We start from the raw sequence: 17,141 nt of genomic DNA on the forward strand, positions 1-17,141 counted from the left end.
ACTGTTACAACAGTAAGGCCTGAGGGACTGTGCATGTAGACATGGGTTCTGAAACATTCTCTCCCCACTCTCCTTTGGCAGCAAGACAGAAGGCTGCAAGCAGGGACAGAACAGGATGTCTCTGTTCATGGTTTGCATAAATTAATTCCTGGAACATCATGATGACAAGAAAGCTTTGTAAAAGTAGCAAATTTAGTCAACAGAATCCAGCAAGGAAGAATGGTTAAGTCATTGCCAGGGGTGGCATTTGAGTCTCCGGATGGCACTGCCAGTATTGGCAGTGACTTCTCAGGGAACACCGAGTTCAAGAGAGAAAAGGTGAATGGCATGATGTCTGGGGAAGGGGGAATGGGAACTGAAAAATGATCCTTTTATTTGGTTGGGTTGGAAGGTGCCTGAATTCCCTGATTCTACTCTCAGGAATCTTTGAAGTAGGCAGCAAAAGAAGGGGCTTTGGGATGACTATTTAGCCTGGACTGGCTGAGCCTGTCCAGAAAGGTTTCTTTCCCTGGTCCTTGCTGGTATCTTGATGTTGATAAACCCTTTTGTTAAGTTTTTTGTCACCCTGGGATAGGTCATTTACTTGTTTTGTTCCTCTTTTGTTTGAGGAAAAAATTTACAACATGAAATTATGAATTTCAAAGCCAAAGGCTCAGTAACACTTAACACACTCAGCTTTGTGCAAATGCCATATCTACCTATTTTGAAAACATCTTAATCATCCAACCAAATAAATCCAGATATGCATTAGCTAAACCATTCTCCCCCTTCTCCCATCCTTCCTCATCCCTGATGACAAGAAGTTTGCTGTTTTTTTTTTTTTTTCTCTCAGGCTTATTGGGGATTGAGCCTAGGACATCACACATGCTACGCATTGAGCTACATCTGTAGTCTTTCAACAATTTTATTAGTTTGAGATTCTTACTAAATTCCCTAGGCTGGGCTTGAACTCACTTTGTAGCCCAGGCAGTCCTCATACTTGTGAGGCTCCTGCCTCAGCCTCTTGAGTATCTGGGATGACAGGTCTGCACCATCACCACCAGCTTGCATCCTCCTTCTGTATATGTTACATAACAGAACCATCCAATGTGCAACCTTTTCGCCACTTAATGATGCCTTGAGATTTACCCTGGAACCACTACCTGTACTTCATTTCTGTTTCATGGCTATTCCACTGTAGGGATAGACTACATTTTATTTATTCCTTCAACTGTCGGTGGATGTATGGGTTGCAGATAGTGCTGTAACCCACATGGTGGAGTGTGGCTGAGCCCCCCATTTTATGTTCTTTTGGGCATAAACCTAGGGGAGCAGTTGCTGGATCCCATGGCATTCATAGGCGGCACCATTTTGCATTTCCATCCCCCATGCAGGAGTTTCTCTACATCCTTACCCATACTTATTTTAGCTATCTTAGTGGGTGTGCAGTGGTAGCTCATTGTGGTTTTTTAATTTTTAATTTTAATTTTATTAATTTGAGAGAGAGAGAGAGAGATACACAGAAATAGGCAGGTAGAGAGGTAGAGAGAGAGAGAGAATGGGTGCACCAGGGCCTCCAGCCACTACAAATGAACTCCAGAATGCATGCACCCCCTTGTGCATCTGGCTTATGTGGGTCCTGGGGCGTTGCATCTGGGTCCTTTGGCTTTGCAGGCAAGTTTCTTAATTGCTAAGCCATCTCTCCAGCCCTGTGGTTTTGATTTGCATTTCCTGAATAACTAATGTTCTTGAGCATTTTTTGTTTGTTTGTTTTTGGAGGTACTCACTATGTCGTCTCAGGGTGGCGTCGAACTCACGGTGATCCTCCTACTTCTGCCTCCCAAGTGCTGGGATTAAAGGTGTGCACCACTACACCCTACCCTGAGCATCTTTTATGCATCCATGTTTGCATTTGCTGACACCTCCTCCCCTTGATGTTTTTCTGTTCTTGGCAGAAAAAAGGCATCAGAATGTTGCTGGACATTTTCCTTGTTCCACAGGCCCGTGGGAAGTGTGTGTGTGTGGGTGATAGTGTCAGTCACCTGCTAAGTCAGCCTCCGCTGGCCACTAATGGCGTGTCTGCATCCTTCTTCCTACTCAGCCAAGTGTGGCACTCAGTGCTGTGCCTTGTCTCCATACCCAAAGAAGGTGAATGTTGCCCATGGCACCTCTGCTTTTTTATAGGAGACATGTCCTGCCAAGTAACACAATGACAGCCAATTTAGGAGAAAGGGACCAAGAAGGAACTGTCCCTGTCTGTGGCCTGTCCTTGGCCTTTTCTGAAGGCGAGGTGCTCAGGGCCTCATTCTTCCTGGGAACCAGGGTACTTGGGCTTCTGAAGCAGTTTGTCCCCTTGTTCTTCCTGGTGACCAGAGTGCACTCCTGTTTCAGCTTTCCAAGTGTTAGGTTTACAGGCATGAGCTAGCATGTTTAGTTTGGGATACTTAGGGAAAGGGGTTTGCATGTGTTATAGATACTTCCCACAGCAACCTTTTGTGCCTCTGTATTTATGACCTGTCTCAGCCTAAGCTGGTTTTCTTATGTGCACACTCTTCCCCACGCAGAATCAAGGCGGTGGCAGGTGTGAAGATAATGGCTGTTAGAGTCAGTGACGAGGACCAGTGGGCCGTCCAAGAAGACATTGAGCAGGACAGTACTCAGACCACAGCGGCGCTGGCCTGCACGGGTCACCGCCGGGACCCGCAGAACAGGTGAGTGCTGCTCTCTCTGAGGTCCCCCTGCAAAGGTGTGGCTTGGGGAAATGTGCTAACATGTGTATTAATGAACTGACATCACTTACTCCTTGGATGGCAGTGTGTACCATTGGGCCTGTGACTTCTGCATGGCTGCACTGCAGAGATGTGCTGTGGCACCCACCTTTTGTCCTTTATCCTCTTTATGCACAATTATATATAAAGGTTGACAGTCTCAAAAACTACCCATTCCCATTTGCCACACTTTGGAGTTTGATGACCATAGTATACACTTTTATTTTTTCTTGGTGGTGTTTGCATTGAAGGGTTGAATGGTGACAGGGGAAAATCAAAGTGATTAAAGAAGCAAGGGGGAAATGTATTTTTTTGTAAGGAAGCAGTGTGGTCACAGTTGCGGTTAATTGTTCCTCACTACTTAGTCGTTTCCTTGATATCACACCTGGGACTGGCTAGCAGCTTCCAAATTTCAAGTTGGAGCAACATTGCTGTCTCTCTAGCTCTGAAGTCAGCTTGGGGCAGTAGGACAGGTCCTTATTGATTTGCCTGCATCAGGACACCCACAGGTTGGGGCTTTTGCTCTGCTGCCCCCCCTTTCCCTACCACCCTGCCTCTGCTCTTCCATTATTTGGCAGCCATTTCTGGTGGTTGGTTGGCCTGAAGCTGGTGCTGACAAAATCTACCATTGACTCAGGGTAAAGTGCCAACTCCTCAGCTTGTCACACCAGCCCCTAATGGATGTGGCACTTCTCAGCCTTTCTTGTCAGACCTGCTGTCTTTAGGCACTGGCTGGCCCTGGGATGAAGACAGAGTGGGTGGGGGTGTGAAGACCCCGTGAGAACTGGAGGATTATGGCCTGAGACTTTCCAGTGGAGCTGCCTGGTACATGCTGATGCTTCTTGTGTGACCCCAGCTGACCATCACACTCTCTTGTGCCTGCCCTTTCAGAGGGGGAGACCAAAGTAAGATTGAGTGGTCAGAAGCCTTCTGTTAGGAATCATAGCCTGAGCCCTCTGGATACCTGTCACTCCAGACTTGTCATTTATATCCGAAAGTGACCCAGGACTTCCCAGGAGATGTCTGTCCACCTGCTGAACACCGAGTCCTGAGTTGTTGCTATTTGCTCAGGGTCTTTGTTCCTTGCTTGCTTTTAGGACAAAACATCCAGCCATGAGCAGCTAATGTAAGGAAAGGGTTTATTTCAGTTTATAGTTTTCAGGCTAGGGGAGTTTCTTCATGGCAGGGAAATCAAGGCAGAGCAGACAACAGAATGTTACCTTACCCACAGTAGCAGGAAGGAAGTGGTCTGAGTGCTGTGCTTGGAGCTGGGCTATATTATCCCAAAGCCCACCCCAGCAATACACATCCTCCAGCAAGATTCCATCTCTCCTTAACTTTTCCAAATTGCCACCAGATAGGGAGAAAGTTTTCAAAATACATGTGTCTATGGGGAACATTTCATTCAAACTGCCACATTCTGTTCCTGATCCTCATAGACTCATGACCATCTCATGATGTAAAATGCATTTAGTTAATCTTTTTATTATTTATTTCTTTATTTGAAAGAGAGAGAGAGAGAAAGAGGGAGAGAGAGAGAGAGAATGGATGTGCCAGGGCCTCTAGCCACTGCAAATGAACTCCAGACACATGTGCCCCTTGTGCATCTGGCTTATGTGATTCCTGGAGAATTGAACCGGGATCCTTTGGCTTTACAGGCAGACACCTTAACCTCTAAGCCATCTCTGCAGCCCCCGTTTAGTTAATCTTTAAAAATCCCCATGTATTCATCAATGACAATGCTGTTTAAAAGTCTAAGGTCTAATCTGAGACTCAACACATTCCCTTAACTGTGAGCCCTATAAAACAGCAATACAAGTTATATACTTTTCCAACACATAATGGCACAGAAAAACATTCCCATTCCAGGAAGGAGGAATTGAGACATGGCAAGGAAAGATTAACCAGTGCAAGATGGAAACCCAGCAGGGCAACCAATAAGTCCTGCAGCCCCGTGTCTAGCCCCTGGAGCTTGTGATGAAGTCCATCCTCTGGCTCCACAGGCTTGGGCAGCTGTACCCTTCCAGCTGTGATGCTTACTTCTTGAGTTAGCGGCTTTCCTTGGTGGCCGTCCCATAGTCTTGGTATCACCAGCACCCTGGGAGCTCCACTATGGTCTCCATAATGGCCCCTCAGGGTCTCCATGCAGGGACATCAGTCCTGTCCTATACTAGTCATTGGTCATCTCTGGAACTGTATTGCAATCCATGATGTTCTTTTTCCTGCTTTTGTCATACTTCCAAAACCAGTACCAGTTGCCTTTTTTTTTTTTCTCATTGTGGTAAGGTATATAATTTTGAAGGATAAGAAACCCCTCAGCATTCTTCCTTCAGACCCTCTTCTTTGAGAAGAATCAGCACTCCTAATGTCCCAGTGGAGAGCAGCTGGCCCATTCTCAGTAGAATCATCTCTTAAACAGTAGCAGTGGAAGTGGTTGTAGGCTCTAACCTGTGACTCAAGAATTTCAATTCACTTTCATTTCTTATTTTCTTACTTTAGAAATATTTTACTTATTTATTTCAGAGAGAGAGAGAGAGAGAGAGAGAGAGAGAGAGAGAGAGAGAGAAAGAATGGGTGAGCCAGAGCTTCTAGACACTGCAACAAACTCCAGATGCAGGTGCCATCTTGTGCATCTCTGGCTTATGTGGGTACTGGGGAATTGAACCAGGGTCCATAGGCTTTACAGGCAAGTGCCTTAACTGCTAAGCCATCTTTCCTGCCCTTTCTTACTTTTTTGAGATAGAGCCATGCTTTAGCCCAAGCTGACCTGTAATTCACTATGTAGTCTCAGGGTGGCCTCAGAATCACAATGATCCTTCTACCTTTGCCTCCCTAGTACTGGGATTAAAGGTATGTACCACCACACCAGGCTTTACTTTCATTTAGTTCTGTGCCATGCTTTATACCTTTTATATCCTTCTGCCCTATATTTTCCTCTGCCAAACCCCACCAGTTCATTACTTCTAACTTCAACTTTGCTCAAATTCTTAGCCAGAATTTTACACAAATGCCTCTAGCCCATTTCTTGACATATAAGTCCTTTATCCCCTGAAACCTTATAAGCTGTGCCTCCACAGCCTTTTTCTTTTATTAGGCTTCTCTAGTCCAAAGTTCTAAACCCTTTCATATTCTCCTGGCAAACTATTCCACAATACCAAAAGTCTATGTCCCATAGTATTTGCGATCACCCTCCAGCTTTCCTTGTGGCCACAGATGGCCGCAGGTCTTCCAGGCACCATAGACTCATCCAGTAATATCCAAATATTAGAAAAGAGTATATCTTCTCATGGGTTCATTTTTGTATGTGTGATGCTTATATGTGTGTATGTATGTGTGCATACTTATGTGTGCAGGTATGCTTGTGTGTTATTTGTACAGGTTAGAGGTTAGCATTGATGTTTTCCTTAATTGTACTAAACCTTATTATTTGAAACAGGGTCTTTTATTGAACCTGCAATTTACCAGTTAGGCTAGATTTTCCAGCTACTAAGTCCCAGGGATCCTACTGTTTCAGCCTCCCAAGCTCTGGGATTATGAACACATGCCATTATACCTGGCTTTTACATGGGATTTTTGGATCTTCACTCAGGTCCCCATGCTTGCACAGCAAGCTGTTTACCCACAGACCCATCTCTTTAGCCCATACCCCCTTATTTTAAAAAATAAACCTCCTTAGCAGTTCCCACACAGAGTCTCCCCTTTAGAGCTCAGTAGCAAGCAGTAAGGTCATTCTGGGAAGTGAACATCTGTCATCACCCTCCAGCTATGATCTGTTGCCATCTCTCTGCTGCCAAGGTGTGAGGAGAGAAGACTGGGAATACCCTTCATGCAGAATTCGGGTGAACTGTATCAGGACGACAGGCTTAGGCACTCTGAATTCCCCACTGCCCATCTGTCCCCTGGATCAGGCTCTCCTTAGGTGCTCCTCACTTCTGGGAGCACAATGGTGGCAGGAGCTCCCAGTGGTCAGGGAGGAGCTATTCCATGTCCTGGACTGGCTTTGCTTGGCTCAGCTGAACCAATTGCTATGGCCAGTCTGGGAACCAGGGTTTGGATTAATGCCTCAAAGGTTTGAGCATAGTGGGGGGTGGTGGTTGTGGGTGATGTGGCTGGTCACTGCAATGTCACTGACCTGGACATTGACCTAATGGAGAGGCTTCCTGGTTCTGTGTCCCTGACAGTGGGGTGATGGTGATAATCTCTGTGGTGTGTACAGAGGAAATTAGTTTTGTTAAATTTTTGATGAGGTGGCAATGTTGTAGATGTAAAGAACGATGCCACTTTCAAAAGTGGTTGCTATTCTTTGGTCTTGTGAGAGTGAGTTTTGTATTTTCTCTAGAAGAGATTTTAAAAAGGCCACACGAGCCTGGGGAGATGGCTCAGTTGATAAAGTGCTCACTGGCAAGCACGAGCACCTGAGTTCAGATCCCCAGAACCTACATAAAAGCCAGGTGCAGCCGCATATACCTGCCTTCCCAGCACTGGGGAGGTGGAGAATGGAGGATTGCTAGGGTCCACTGGCCAAACTCCAGGCCAAGGAGAGACCCTATTTCAAAAAATGGTAGATGAGGGCTGGAGAGATGGCTTAGCAGTTAAGCGCTTGCCTGTGAAGCCTAAGGACCCTGGTTCAAGGCTCGATTCCCCAGGTCCTGCATAAGCCAGAGGCACAAGGGGGCACATGCGTCTGCGGTTCATTTACAGTGGCTAGAAGCCCTGGTGCGCCCATTCTCTCTCTCTGTCTGCCTTTTTCTTTCTCTGTGGCTCTCAAGTAATAAATAATAAATAAATAAAAATAAGAAAAATTTAAAAAAATAAAAAAAATGGTAGATGAAATTCCTGAGGATGATACCTTAGATTGTCTTCTGGCCTCCACACACCATGTGAAGGGGCAGACACACACACACACACACCACATAATAAGAGACCGGTTCTTCTCAGATTCTTCTGAGAGGAGCTCAGCTCCTGGTAACTTCATTCTGCTTTCCTCCCTTACACGCAACCTTCTTCCCTCCCTGGGTTGATGGAGCCTGCTTTGGCAAGACAATTTATGCTTATTGAATACCTCCTAAAACCATTCTATAATCTAAATAAATAATTGCTTCCTTTTATATCTTTGTTGCATTGTGATATCAAATGAGGTGTGAAATACAGGCTCCTAGGCTGAGTTTACAGGCAAATAAAGTAAATCTCTGAATATATCCCTAGCACAAAATCCCACAGAAAGCTGTAATCTCTAAATTGTGACAGGCTTGAGTGGAATAGAGTTTTTAATAGAATATAATGTACAAACGGCCTGAAATTGTGTGATAAGAATTAAAAATGTGTGCTTGGTTAGGGGGGCCGGTAAAGGTCTTAATTTAAGATATTTTAATGAAGGCTCGTGGGGAGGCAATGTGAGTAATAATGATGGCCACAAGATAAATGGCAGTGTTGCCAAAAGAGAAGAGATTAGGAAAATAAGCAAATTTGGAAGTGTTTGGAGCAGATAAGCTGGAGCCCAAGGAAAGGAAGGAGGGGGTAGGAGGGGAGAGGAGGGAGGGGAAGGGTTGGAGGGGAGGGAAGGGAAGGAGAAGGTGTGCTGTTTGCGTGGAGACCACATGCTGCTTCTGAGCCGGGCCAAGCACCAGGGTGATTTCTACTTGGCTGTCGGGACTCAAACTTCAGGAAACAGCTGCCACTTTTTGTAGGTCCAGAGAGTGCCTGCTGTCCCCTTCCCATGCGTACTCTGCGACCTGACAGAGCCCTGCCGGATGGTCCACCTGGGAAAAGGTAGGCAGGCACAAGCTCTGAAGGAGACTGAGAGAGAGAGCCACATCCATGCTGGGACCCTACCCAAGGTGAGATCAAGGTCAAAGCCAAAGCTTCCCATTTGAAAGGCTGTATTCAGGCTGTGCATGTAGCTCAGTGGTAGAATACTTAGTACAGACAAGGTACTGGCTTAGATTCTCAGGAGCATGCATGTGTGGGCTTGTGCACGCACACACACACACACATACATGCACACACATTGTGGTGAGGGCTGAGGAGATGCTCAGTGGTTACACACTTGTCTCAGAAGCATGAGGACTTGAGCTCGACTCCCAGAACCCGTGTAAAGTGATGGTGTGCGCGTGTGGTCCTGGTGCTGGGGAGGCGGATGGAGACAGGAGGGTCTCTGGGGCTCACTAGCTAGCCAGTCCAGCCCTCTTGGTGAGCTCCAGGCCAGTGAGAGACCCTGTCTCAAAAAGATGCAGACAGTGTTTCTGAGGCTGGCCCACTATTCTCCCCTCACACCCGTGCACACCTGTGCATGTGCACCTACACATATACATATTCACACATACATGAACATGTGCACACACTCATAAAAGTTGTGAAAAAATTGGAGAACCAATCTTACAGGATTTATTTTTCTTTGCCTACTCACCCAGAAAACATAGCCTTGCTGGGTACCTTTCCATCACTGTGTAAATACCGGAGGCAACTTGATGAGGAAAGGTTTGTTTTGGCTTCTGGTTCCCAACGCTTTGGTCCATGGTCAGCCCCACTGGTCTAGAGATGGGCAGGACATCATGACTGGAGCTTTCAGTGGTACAAAAGCCTCATGGCTGGAAGCGAGAGGAAGAGGAAAGTAAGAGGTGTGTAGCCTCCTCTAGTGCACACATCAGTGACTGAACCTCCCACCAGCCCTAGTTGCTCAGGGCCCCATCACTTCCAGAAGCGCCATATTGGGGACCAAGCCTTCGCCACATGGACCTTTGTGGAACACATCAGATCCAAACCATAGCAGCAAACAAACTCTTGAGGAGAGAGAGAGAGAGAGAGAGAGAGAGAGAGAGAGAGAGAGAGAGAGAGCGAGCCACCACCATTTAAAATAATTATATGATTTATGAATTTGACTATTGGCTGTTCAGGAAGAAAACAAACAAGCAAATGTTAACTACAAGGAAGTCACTGTGCCAAGTTTCAGAGTGTGAGTTCTTGAAGCACAAGCCAGTACCTTCATTGTGTTTCCAGAGCCATGTTAAGCCATGTTAAGCAGGAGGGAGGTGGAAGAGTGAGGACAGCAACTCTTTGTAAGAAGCAGAAGTGATTCTTCCTGCTCCAGTCAGCTCATGCCACATCCTTTCCTTCTGTCAAAGGCTTTGTGGAAAAGTAGAAAGCATACTGTACATGGTGGCTCATGCCTATAATCCCATATATGAAAGTAGGGTTGACAGGAGGATTGCTGTAAGTTTGAGGCCAGCCTTGGCCACAGATTGAGTTCTAGTTCAGTTTAGAGTGAGACCCTGCCTCACTTAAATAAAAGTAGCAAGAAAGAATGTGACTCTTGGGAAGTCTGTGGTTTTGCTCTGTTCCTGATATGTAAACTGAAGCATGATTAAATGACCTCCTAAAGGTGTGTGGAAACAATGGCGCTCCAGACTCCAGGTAAGGACCACTGCCCTGGGCTCTACCTTAGTCTCCTGAGTCTGGAGATTTTGAGGGTGTGACATCACACCAGGTTCAAGCACTGGCCTTTCAAAGATCAATTCCCAGGTGATCTGACTGAGCATCAGGGATGAGAATTCCTGGGAACATGAATAGAATGTATAAATTGGTGACACCAGTATATACCAGCAGAAGATAAAGGTTCTTAGTTTTTAACAATGTGAGCATTTGAGAGCAATGAACAGACTTGCTTCTTAGGTTTACAGTAGCATCTACAACCGACACTTGGAGGTCTCTGGGTAGAAGCTATCAAAAAACTCCAGGAGTTACTTCCTCTGGGTTGAAATATTCCCTTGTGGGGAGAGAGAACTCATCAGAAAGTTCTAAGGAAACTCACAGTGCTTGAAGACTCCACCCCCTCTGAGGGTATACACATGCAGTAAATAGTTGCTGAGGAAAGGAGACTCTTGCCTGAAAGTGATGTGGGAGTTGGGGGAGGGGGATGCCGATTTGTGAGTTGTCATCCTGGTGGGACTTTCACTCATATCTCTGCCTTTGAGTGAACTGTTTTTAAGTAGCCCCTCACTCGTGCTCCTGTAAGAATCCTCAGTACCCTTGTTGGTTCACTAAAATGAACTTAGACCCACATAGTTTCTTTGGTCTGCTGTTACCCACTCTATCTGGGGAGAATAGAAACAGTATGCTCAGGAAATATCACACAACATGAAGCACATCAAAACCCCTTGCTTTGTACAAGTAATATTTGCTAATGCAAAAGAAAGTTCCAGACCTGGATTTCAAGTGCAGAGGCACATCCCTCTTGAGCCATCTGTGGAAGAGGCTATGTCCTGGGGGAGGTTTATATTAACTCCAGCTAGAAATTCCCATAGAATTCTCCTGTCCCAAGAAGGAAGCTTCAACTCCCACCTTCTAAAATGGACCAAGTCTTTGAAGAAAAGATAAAAGAAGTATGTTTAAACCCTCTGCTCTTTTTCTAACCAGTGGAAGCTCTTTGTTGAATCTACGTGGCTGCCTGGGTTCAGCAGAAGTGAGTAGAAGACTTCTTACTTCAAGTGCAATGGATGTTCTACAGTGGAAAATATGTCCAAATATGCAGGACAGTCTGGGCCTGTGACTTGGAGGCAGCCACCGTTACTACCTTGGCACATGTGTATATTTGTGTAGAAGAACCCATTTGTATGTTTTTGCAAATATTGATTTATTTCTTTTCTTAGATGAATTTTAATTATTTTTTATTTTAAAAATATGTATTTATTTATTTGACAGAGAAAGAAGGAGAGAGAGAGAGAGAGAGAGAGAGAGAGAGAGAGAGAGAGAGAGAGAATGGGTGTGCCAGGGTCTCCAGCCACTGCAAACAAACTCCAGACATGTGTGCCCCCTTTTGCATCTGGCTAACGTGGGTCCTGGGGAATTGAGCCAGTGTTCTTTGGCTTTGCAGGTAAACTTCTTAACCTCTAAGCTATTCCTCCAGCTCTAATTTTTATTTTTATTTTTATTTTTTTAAAAAAATTTATTTATTTATTTATTTGAGAGCGACAGACACAGAGAGAAAGACAGATAGAGGGAGAGAGAGAGAATGGGCACGCCAGGGCTTCCAGCCTCTGCAAACGAACTCCAGACGCGTGCGCCCCCTTGTGCATCTGGCTAACGTGGGACCTGGGGAACCGAGCCTCGAACTGGGGTCCTTAGGCTTCACAGGCAAGCGCTTAACCACTAAGCCATCTCTCCAGCCCCTAATTTTTATTTTTAAAAGGTTACACTCTTTAAAAATTTTTTATTTATGAGAGAGAGAGAGGATGGGCATGCCAGGGCCTCTAGCCACTGCAAACAAACTCCAGATGCATGTACCACCTTGTGCATCTGACTTATGTGGGTTCTGGGGAATCAAGCCTGGGTTCTTGGACTTTGTAGGTAAGTGCCTTAACCACTAAGCTGTCTCTCCAGCCCAAGGTTATACTCTTATATCCCCTGTCACCTGCCCCCATTCCACAGAGGGCCCTTCTCAGTGGGGTTATTGGTATTAATTGTGGGGTCCTGAAGGCCTCAGTCAATTTCTATGGTAGGCGGTGGTACATGCCTCAGGCTAATCCTACCCACCCTGTGGCTCTAATGTTCCTGAGGCTTGACGGGCATGTTATAAATCTGATTTAGTGTTGAATTCTCTGTAACCTCTGGATCTCTGTTTTGATGAGATCTGAGTGACCACATGTCTGTTTCTGTCTTTCTGGAGCTGGTTGTCAGGCTAGTAGTGAGAGTAATACTTGTGTCAATTCTTCCTTTGCAATGTCTCCTGGGCCTAGCAAATGTGGTGGAGGTGACCTTTATTATGGTAAGCAGTCTGCTATCTTTTCTTATCATATTGATATATTCTGGGTCTCCCCAGAATTCTCTGCTATCTGTAAGATGAAATAGATTCTCTAACCAAAAGTGAGAGCCTCTTGGATTAATGGGGCATAGCATAGTTATTTGAGAAAATTGTATTTATTTATTTGAGAGAGAGAGAGAGGGAGAGAGAGAGGGGGGCAGATAGCTAGAGAGAGAATGGGCATGCCAGGGCCTCTAGTCACTGCAGATGAACTCTAGACACACGCACTACTTCATGCATCTGGCTTATGTGGGTACTGGGGAATTGAACCTGGGTCCTTAGGATTTGCAGGCAAGCACCTTAGCTGCTAAGCCATCTCTTCAGGCCCTGAGAGACTTTTAAAAATATTTTAATTATTTCTTTGCAAGCAGAGAGATGTAGAGAGAAGAGAGGCAGAGACAATGGGCACACCAGGGCTTCCAGTCACTGCAAATGAGCTCCAGATGCATGTGCCACTTAACACATCTGGATTTATGTGGGCACTGGGGAATTGAACTTGGGTCGTTAGCTTTTACTAATGTGCCTTAAATTAAGTGCTGTAACCATGCCTTAACTACACCTTAACTGCTAAGGGTATATCCACTCTTCTTAGCCGAAGACCAGTGGAGATTCTCTCTGGAATCTATGAGGTTTCCTGTCCATGGGAATCTGACCTGGTTTCTGGTACCAACTATGAGCTCTCTCCCACTGAGTGGGTCTCATGTCCAGTGGTTACACACATAGGCTGTGTGCCACCCTTGTACAGATATGTACTTCTTGCTTGGCTGGTTGATTTCATAACATTTCTGTAGTAGCTTCAAAAGCTGCTGGTTTCTATAACAATGCAGAATCAGCACATGTTCATATTTTTTTTAATTTTTAAAAGATTGTATTTTTATTTATTTTTTAGAGACAGAGAAAAAGAAGAAGAAGAGAAGAGAAGAAAAAGAGAGAGAGAGAGAGAGAGAGAGAGAGAGGGAGAGAGACAGCACACCAGAACCTCTAGCCACTGCAAACGAACTCCAAATGCATGTGCCACCATGAGCATTTGGCTTACTGTGGGACCTGGAGAATTGAACCTGGGGTCATTAGGTTTCACAGGCATGAGCCTTAACCACAAAGCCATCTCTCCAGTCCAACATGTTCATATCTTTGAACTCAGGTAGGGAGGTGCTGAGAGTAAAGAGAAGGTGAACCATGGTAGGATTTGGGTGATGATAGCAAGCTGGGCCTTGATCACATTTGGGGCAGTTTCCTACATGAGGTCTTTGGTTAAAATAACAAGAGTTCCTCTCAGAAGTTCCCAGTGTCATTTAGATTCTGGCATGCCCATTTGTGTAAGTGCAGATTTTATTTCCATTGTAGGAATGAGTTTTTTTAATTGCATGTGTGTATATATGTGTGCATGTATGTACATGTGCTGGTGGAGGGTGGAGGGCAGAGGACAAAACTCAGGTGTTGTTTCTCAGGTGTTGCTCATGTGATTTGAGAAAGGGTCTTCTTTGGCCTGGAACTCATCAAGTGGACTAAGCTGGCTGACCAGCAAGCCCAGGAATTCTCCTGTCTATCTCCCAGAGCTGGACTACAGGCACAAGCTCCATGCATGACTTTTTTTTTTTTAATGTCAGTTTTGGGGATCTGAACTTAGGTCCTCATGCTTGCATGACAAGCACTTTACTAAATGAGCCATCTCCCCAGCCCAGAGGGAATCAGAGCCCCTGTTGCTCCAATGTGGTGAAGATAAAGGTGCCACACCCAGTTTCTAAAGATGGGGGAGGAAACCAGCTCAGGGTATATGAAATGGAGATGCCCAGGATAATGTGAGATGGAGACGCAGGCAGGAAAGGCTGTTGGTTTGCCCTTATGCACGTGTCAGCTGCCCAGCTTCTCTGTTACTTGGTTGTCATGTTAGTACACAGTGTGTTTATTTACTTATATGTTGACATCCATTATCATTAATTATATACAGTGGTGTCATGTTATAAATTCACCACTGTATATGTCATGAACCAAATCTATCTCTGCAGCCACAAGAACTTCCTCAGATCTGGTGTAGGCCTTTGACAAAAGTGACTTTGAGTGGCTGTCCTGTCTTCTGACCCCCAACTTCCTTCCCCTCAGTCTCCTACACAGGATTCTTTTTCACTTGAAAGTCTTTGAGGTGAGAAGAAACCTCCTGTGTCTTTGGAGAAGGAAACTTGTCTGATTTGCCCCAGTTCCACAGCCCTACTCCTGCCCCTGTGTGGAGTTTACCTGGACCTCTAAACGGATCTGGAAGTCTTCCTGCAGCTCCACTTTAACTTCTGGTGCTAAACAGAACTGGTCCGTGAGCCCAGGGACTGCAGGCTTATGTCCTTGGCTCACTGAGTCACTGTAACCCATACCAGGCTTGGCCCCCAGTAGGTACCTAAAACTAGTGTATTGGTTACACTAGTGTATTGGGACAAAATGCCCAACAAGAAGCAGCTTATAGAAGGAAAAGGGCTTAGTTTGGCTTACTGTTCCAGAGAGCACAGTTCTTCATGGCAGGGAAAGCGTGTCAGGAGCAGGAATCCCGAGTCACATTGCTACATCAGCAGGGAGGAAGTGGAATGAGAGAGAGCAAGTTGGGTTAGCTGCTAACATTTCAAGACCCATCTCCAGGGACACATTTCCACCTCCTGAAGGTTCTACAACCCTCCCAAGTACCTGGAGACCAGCATTCAATAGAGGGCATTTTATATTCAAACCACCTTCAACCAGAAGATGAATGAATGCTGCAGGTGCTCTTGGTTAGGCATGCCTGATTTCCACAGAGGTCCCTCCCCATTCTGCAGGGACTAGACCACAGCTGCAGCACTGGTATTGGTGGAGTACAGGACTGGGGTCTGTGAACATGCTGTGTGTAGTGACATTACACTCTTGAGCAGAAGTTCCTGGGTTGGGGAGATGGCTTAGCACTCACTTGGAAAGCCTGCCCACCCAAGTTTGATTCCTAGTATCTACATAAAACCAGATGCATGAAGTGACATGAATTTGGAATTTGGCTTAGTGGTTAAGGCACTTGCCTGCAAAGCCTAAGGACCCATGTTCGCCTCTCCAGGTCTCATGTAAGCCAGATGTACAGTGACACGAGCATGCAGCATTGCACATGTGCACAAGGGGGCACATACATCTGGAGTTTGATTGCAGTGGGTTGGAGGCTGTGGCATGCCAATTGTCTCCCACTCTCATTCATTCTTTCTCTCTCTCTGTCTCTTTCTCACACATAAAAAAGGCCAGTCTGTTGGGCTTGCCTCAAACAAAAAAGAAAGGTAGGAGGGAAGGAAGTGAGGGAGGAAGGAAGGAAGGAAGGAAGAAAGAAAGAAAAGAAGAGAAAAGAAAAAGAAGCTGGTTGTGGTGATGTATGCCTTTAATCTCAGCATTTGGGGAGGATTGCTGTGAGCTCTAGGCCAGCCTGGGACTACAGAGTGAATTTTAGGTGATCCTGGGCTAGAGTGAGATCCTACCTTGAGAAAACTGAAAATAAACTTTTTAAAAAAGAGAAAGGGAGAAATTCCTTAGGGCTCCTATGGATAGTGATACCTGGCACAGAACTGAAGTAGGGTCACGTGAGACACAAGCTGGGAGTGAGGTTTGCTTGGGGATATGTTGTTGGCTGAAGATGGGAAGAATATGGGCAAGCCAATCATGTGGCGGTAAGGGGGGGGGCATTCTAAATAAAGAGAAGAGCCCTGCAAGGCCTTGGGAGCAGTAGGTACTGGGTTGGCTGGGTGGGGCTGGGCAGTAGGAGCTATTTCCCTGATTGGATTCTTAGGGTTCTCCCTGTCTCCCACATCTTGTGTTCTCTGCCAGCAGATCTTGAAATGCCACCCCCTACACAGGGCAGTTTTGGGGTCTGAAAGACCAGCTGTACCAAGACAGCAGTGAGTCTGTCTTCTGGAGCTTATACTCACTTCAGGGAGATAGGCCATTGTGAGCAGAATGTGCTTACGTGTCAGGTGGTGGTAAGTGCTAATAGAAAAACAGGCAGGTGAAGTGGCTTGTGGTCGAGGGTTTGGAGATAGGGTGGTCCAGGAGCACTTCTCTGAAGAAAAGAGCCCAGAGGAAATGCAAGGATGAGTCAGGAAAAGATGAAGAGTCCCTGAAAGGCCAGCCCTGGTGTGTTCAGGGGTCCTTGCAGAGTCTGAGGGTGCTGGCTTGCAGAGGTGGAGACATCTGGCAAGCAGGTGGCAGAGAGTTCCATTCTGCAGAGCCTCCTACATTTGGAAAAGACAATGGATTTTACCCAGAGCAGGCTGTGTTTTGAGCAGAAAAGAGCTGCCAGCTATGGAGGGGAGGGGCATAGGCAGGACTCTGAGGTCATCCAGGAACTTAACTGAAATGTAGCTGTCTGTTATTGCTGCATGGGTGATGAGAGTCCCCATCATGCTCTTGAGGAGGTGAAGAATCACATGTAAGTGAAATGAGTGGACAACAGGCAGAGGAACAAATGGCATTGCTTTTGGCACTTAGAGACATCAGTCCACCAGGCTGATCGGGAGGGCTTGGGTGTGTGTAGAGGCTCAGTGTTGGGAGTGGTCTGGGATGGAGACAACAGGATTGCATGTGGGAGACCCCATGTGAGCCTTGGCCCTCCT

General features: G+C 46.0%; 1 protein-coding gene across 2 annotated transcripts in view; it reads left to right on the top strand.

Annotated features, from left to right (window-relative positions):
- Positions 1-17,141, top strand: part of Tmem132b (transmembrane protein 132B) — a 423,578-nt gene that overhangs the window by 197,489 nt on the left and 208,948 nt on the right. For both annotated transcript variants that reach the window (XM_045132377.1, XM_045132378.1), the window contains exon 3: positions 2,544-2,690. In XM_045132377.1, the coding sequence (XP_044988312.1) occupies positions 2,544-2,690 (147 nt within the window). The remainder of the gene's footprint in view (positions 1-2,543; positions 2,691-17,141) is intronic.

This window comes from Jaculus jaculus, chromosome 13, assembly GCF_020740685.1.
Source record: "Jaculus jaculus isolate mJacJac1 chromosome 13, mJacJac1.mat.Y.cur, whole genome shotgun sequence".
In the NCBI taxonomy this organism is placed as follows: domain Eukaryota; kingdom Metazoa; phylum Chordata; class Mammalia; order Rodentia; family Dipodidae; genus Jaculus; species Jaculus jaculus.